Raw genomic sequence first — 6,193 nt, forward strand, 5'->3', positions numbered from 1 at the left:
CTGACGACACCCCCCCCCCGCCAGCCTGGTCGTCCCACGCAGCCTGTTTGTTCAGTCATTTGGTCGTCCCTCACTAACCCCCCTGCCGGCCTGGTCGCAGGCAGTCATCTTGTGAGGGTGTGATGGTCAATTTGCATATTACCTCTTTATTATATAGGATAGTCATTCCATTATGAACGCATAGGGCTGCAAGTAACAGAATACCTGACCAGCAGTGGTTTCAGCAACTACAGGTGGAATGTTTTTCATACAGCCAGAAGTCTGGAGATATGTTTCTGGCATTACCAGCTACTCTGTGATGTCATCACATCTCTTTCTACCTTAGCATTTTTCTTCCCATAGCATGCTGCTCATCATCCTGTGCCTATCACTTCTGGTCACAGGTTGGCGCCCTTAACCCGGACATCACATCTACAGTCAAGAAAGGAAGACAAGACATAGGAGGCCTTATCTGCCCCCTTTTACCAAGAAAGCAAAAGCTTTCCCAGAACTGCACTAGCATGTTCTGCTTGTGTCTCACTGGCCAGAAATGTGTGATTTGGGCACTCCTCATTACCAGGCACGCTTGGGAAATGAGTAGTATTTTACTTTCTTAGCTCCTAGTATAGAGGCAGGCAAAGAAAACAGGATTGTGGGTGGATTTTGTCAGCTATCTTACAATATCTACCTTAGTTAGTATTATAAAATAAAGTTTTAGCTACCTGTACATTTAACTACTAACTCAATACTAAAACTTGCATTATTATTACAAAAATCATCAGTACAAATTTAAGTGGTATGTAGGTGTGTCTATGTGTCTTTTTTTTTGTTTTTCATCCTGATAAGCACAGACCTTCCTTAATTATTCAAATAAAGGAATTAACTTGCAGCATTTATTTCATTCATTCATTCATTTTTGCAGAAACTCAGAGGGAAAGAAGAGAATTGGTAACACAAACTGTTACAACTACCACCAGAAGACCACGCAGTGGACCACGGGCAACCCAGGCCCTGGAAGACTGAATAACAAAACCAGACCCAGCGTGCAGGAGGACTCAGACCCCTTCAACCCGGACAACCCTTACCACGTGCGTACGCTGCTTGTGCCACATTCTCAGATGAATGCATTAAACCTAACACTGGAGTGGTAGTATTTCTAGAGGTTTCAAACAAACATTTAGTATCCAACTGAGACTTTTACTCAATATTTTAAAAATGCGTCTTCATTTGTTTGTTGCTGGGTTGATAAATGCAGTGAGAACCTCATTCAAAGCTGCTTTCCCTGCTCTCCTTTTCTTGAGTCACAGGCAAATCCCTAAGACAAAGTCATACCAGGAATTTATGTTAAAATGTTTCCAAGAGTGTGCCCTGGGGGCAGCACACAGAAGGAGAGTATTCTTTCCCCGCTCTGTATCCACTTTATTCACCCATTCAGCAGACATCTGCTGAGAACGTGCTTATGCAGGCCCTGTGCACACGGGCAGGCCGGACCTTCTGCCCGGGGACTCTCAGCCCACTCTGCAGCAGGTCAGACACAGACAAAGCACTTTAGAATCTGTGCTTGGAAGGATGGTGTTTGGAAGGATGATACTAACATCCTGAAAACTTATCAAATCTTCCACAAAATATTTTTTTAAATATATTTTATTGATTTTTTACAGAGAGGAAGGGAGAGGGAGAGGGATAGAGAGTTAGAAACATCGATGAGAGAGAAACATCAATCAGCTGCCTCCTGCACACCCCCTACTGGGGATGTGCCCGCAACCAAGGTACATGCCCTTGACCGGAATCAAACCCCGGACCCTTGAGTCCGCAGGCCAACGCTCTATCCACTGAGCCAAACCAGTTAGGGCCACAAAATATTGAGAATTCGTATTTGGGAAGGATGATATGAACGTCTTAAAAACTTATCAAAACTTATCAAATCTTCCACAAAATATTATCTACTATGACTATACTTTGCAGGAAGTAGAAAAATAAATATTTACTGTAACTAGTGTTTTAATGGAAAAAATAATACATGCATATACTTTTTAAAAACAGTATAAGAGAGTATACAATTAACAGTGAGTTTCCCCTCCCATCTCAGACACCCTCCCCAGAACAACCTCTTAACAATAGCTACTTGCCCAGTTTCTTTGCTTAAGTACACATGCGCGCGCGCGCACACACACACACACACACACACACACACACAATTGAACACAAAAGAGCATACAAAACTCCTGGACTTTGCTTTCCAGTTACAATAATGTATTTTGAAGATTGTATCTCCTATATAGACCTACCTCCTCCATTTTAATGTCCACGTCGTATTACTTTGTGTGGATAGATGTACAACTTCACTAGTTCTACTTTGGTGGACATGTAAATTCTGTCTTTTGCTGTTAGGCTTGTGGGAAGGTGAATGAGGTGAAGCTCCCACTCCACACACTGCTTGCCACATGGTACCCATTAAATTGCTTTAGCTATCAGTCTTACTGCCCCACTTGTACACAAGGGAATATATCTTTAATACAAATACTGACTCTTGGGTCTGCTGAGTCAATGTAGATAGGAATTTTATATTTTAATAGAGGATATCATATTGTCTTCCAAGAAATTATACTAGCTACATGTGTTCAAATAGTAATAAAAGGCCTCTATTATCAAACTTAAAAAGAAGCTTTACCAGTTTTTGGGGGGTGTAAAATTTATCTCCTAGCTGTTTTATCATGCCTGTCTTTAATTATATGCAAGATCGAGCATCTTTTCGTATACAGATAAGCCATTTGTATTTTTTCTATGCAACCTCTTCAGGCCCATTCCATTTCATGTGCTGCAGATATATTTTCTAATTTATCATTTTAGACTAATATATTTTCCAAAGACTTAGAGTAAAAAGTATTTTTAAATAGCTCAAGGCTTATCAGAAAATTCAGGACACCACAGTACATCATTCCCTAAAACTCAAAGAATAAGAAAGGAAATATCTGAATCGGCAAACAGAAAATTTAATATAGTTTATTCCCCTAGTAGCTGGATTAGATGAATCTGGTTTAAGGGGTAAAGGCATCAGCCCCTTTACAGGTGGGGAGGAAGGCTGTGTCTACCTGGCTTCCAGGCTTGAGTGTCCACATTCTTTTAAAAACTCCAACTACATCAGTTTCCCCCTTTGCTTTGTGTTCACCTTTAAGCAGACACCTCTCCATGACCTCAGTCCTTCACATATTTCTTTAAGGTATCTTAGAGCAACAACCTGAGATTCCCTCACAACATTTTAATCCTAACAAGGCTTTGCTGAACCCTCAAGATTAAAAAATGTCTCAATCAACAGGCTTTTTGCCTCTGTACCCCAGAAGAGTCAGCTACAATTAGTGAGATGGTTGTCTTTTTTTCTTTTTTGTCCCAGATAAGCCAAAAAAGGGTGGGGGAGGGGTCTGAAAAATGAAAGAATGGTATGAGAGGAAGACAAATATTTTGATGACAAAAATTTAACAGGAATGTTAATTTTGTTAGGTGTGATAATGGCAGTGTGATTGTGTAGGGAAATATTCTCTTATTTGGGAAGTAACATTCTAACGTATTTATGGATCAAATATCACAATACTGAATTTTAATGGTCGGGGGGAAAAAAGCAAGCAAATTTAACAAGTTAGCAATTGTCAAAACTAGATGATGTTCAGTATACAATTTTCTTCACTTCCAGTATGTTTTAATCTTTCATAATAAAAACCGCCATCTCCCTCCAAAAAATTTGAGTAGACTTTTTATACCAGAACAGGTGACAGGGGTGCTGAGTTCACGCAGCTCAAGCCTGTGTTTGGTGCTGCATCTGCCCAAGTTCACCTACCTCCAGGAAAGAGGCTTAAATTGAACAAAGGATTTACTTTAACAATAAGGGCTTTTGAGCAATGAAATGCAATACCATATTAAAGAGGATACAGAAACTATACCCCTAGATATCCATAAAAAGGAAAGCCAGATACGTAAATTTGGCAGGGGGACAAGTTCCTTCCAGCGCTGTGCTCTCCAGTGGTGAGAAAACACTTTGTAGGTAATTTTTACTTCATTGATATGACTTTATTTCTGTAACTCTAATCATGGCACACAGGAACAAGAAGGCAGTTTACGGTCTGGAATTTTCACACATTATGTGGGGCCTTTTCCTGAGGGTTAGAGCCCCTTACATTGATGTAAGGGCAGGAGCTAAATGACTCCACGGTGTCTCAGCCACTACAACCGGAACAGCCACATTGGCCTGTCAGTGAGTCCCAAAGTGTGCGCCCGGGAGGCCTGGAAGCCATCCCTACGGAAGGACGAGTTCCTGCCGAGTTAAATTAACAGCGGCAGAAATGCTACTTTTGAATCATGACTCCTTTTTGTTTGCCTATTTAAAACAAGATGAGTCCCTATTGAGTGGTGATCGTGGCTCATTAAAGCATGGAGACACTCCATCAATATTTACAAAAAACACCTTCCTGCAGTGACAGATTAGGTAGGTGAAGTTCCTGGATGTTAGAAGAAATTCTGAACTTCTTATAAGGTTATGATTGAAAACTCCTTACAGAAAATTATGCTGCTTTCTTATAGCAATGAACATTATTTTTAAAAAATGTGTTACAAACTTCTCATTATGAAGAAAACCCAAATAATTCTTTTATTTCACAGCAGCAGGAAGGGGAAGGCATGACATTCGACCCTAGACTGGACCACGAGGGAATCTGCTGCATAGAGTGCAGGCGGAGCTACACCCATTGCCAGAAGATCTGTGAGCCCCTGGGTGGCTATCAGCCGTGGCCCTATAATTACCAAGGCTGCCGGTCGGCCTGCAGAATCGTCATGCCGTGTAGCTGGTGGGTGGCCCGTATCTTGGGCATGGTGTGAAATCACTCCATATACCAGGTGCGGTAAAGGAAGAAGTAACTCAAGAGACAACCAAAGTATGAAAACTCTTGATGCTGAAGGGACCACAAAGTATTTTATACTCAATCTGAGGAATGTTCTTTGAGACACTGTTAACAGAATATTTCTCCATTGCTTTACAGAACTTTATCCAGAATGTGCAAATGTACTGAAAGGGTAGACTAAAATGTCATAATAATCCTTTTATTACTTGCTATTTTTTATTTGCTTTGCCCATAAGGCCTGCTCATAAGATTTCCGTCCCAAGCCATTTTGAAATAAACATGAAAATTTACAATTTGTCCAAGTTCTCATGTACACTTGAGTTCCTTTAAATCAAGTCACTAATTAAGTTGTTCTGTTTTGTATAGAATTCCTCAATTGTTCTTAACCTTTACTGTTCTTCCCAGTCTTGCAAATGTGCTCCCAGAGTCTCCAGATAAAACACAAACAAGCCCGGGCCAGTGTGGCTCAGTTGTCCAGTGCACTGAAAGGTCTACAGTTCCATTCCCATCCAGCCACATGTCTGGGTTATGGGCTGGATCCCCGATCAGATGCGAGCGGGAGGCAGCCAATCAATGTTCCTCTCTCCCTTCCTCTCTCAAAAATCAATAGAAACATTAAAAAACAAACCACAAACAAAGAAGGAAAACAGGACAAATAATGGAATTTACCTGAAAGTAAACATTATAAACCTCAATGTGGTAGCTCATGGGAAATTCTTGATCTGGCATGTGAATAACAGGTAGCTGCCCTATGTTAGGAGTCACTTCCCGGAAAAGCATTAGGCTAACGAGGGGAAACGTAGCCAGAGATAAATCAGACTTGTGGGAAGAGGACTTTCATTGACATTCTGAAAAGAGATCTTCACACTCTTTTCAATAAGTGCTCACTGGGCATGAAGAAGCGTAATGATTTCTTCCTCTGGAATACAAATCAGGCTGTTGATGTAGTTCAATTACCAATTAGTTACTCTCCTAGTAATAGGGCTGGCTGCGGCTTGGCAGATACAGCTGAGGAAGAATAGCCTATTTATTTATAATGACATAAAGTCTCTCAGGAACACTGACAAGAACCAGGGATGTCTTTAGAAATTGAAATATTCAGATCAGGAAGAGGATCAGGTATTTCATATTTTTGGCATATTAGTTCTGAATCCCACAATCTGAGAGATAAAGAACTTTAAGGAAAATCAGTTTTCCAAAACAAGGATTCAGAGAGATGATAGGTCTTGATACCATGATCTTATTACATTCTCATATTCTAAATACACCTTAGTAGTGTACATTTAGTATTTTCCAATTTGTCTGTAAGATCATACAGAATTTTT

General features: G+C 40.4%; 1 protein-coding gene across 1 annotated transcript in view; it reads left to right on the forward strand.

Moving 5' to 3' along the window:
* CNMD (chondromodulin) overlaps positions 1–5,161 on the forward strand; it is a 29,682-nt gene extending 24,521 nt beyond the window's left edge. Inside the window, 3 exon segments of the mRNA XM_006083490.3 lie at positions 902–976; positions 979–1,067; positions 4,630–5,161. Of these exon segments, the coding sequence (XP_006083552.2) occupies positions 902–976; positions 979–1,067; positions 4,630–4,845 (380 nt within the window). The 3' untranslated portion in view covers positions 4,846–5,161.
* The last annotated feature ends 1,032 nt before the right edge of the window (positions 5,162–6,193 follow it).

The sequence above is a fragment of the Myotis lucifugus genome, unplaced genomic scaffold (genome assembly GCF_000147115.1).
Source record: "Myotis lucifugus unplaced genomic scaffold, Myoluc2.0 scaffold_7, whole genome shotgun sequence".
NCBI lineage: Eukaryota > Metazoa > Chordata > Mammalia > Chiroptera > Vespertilionidae > Myotis > Myotis lucifugus.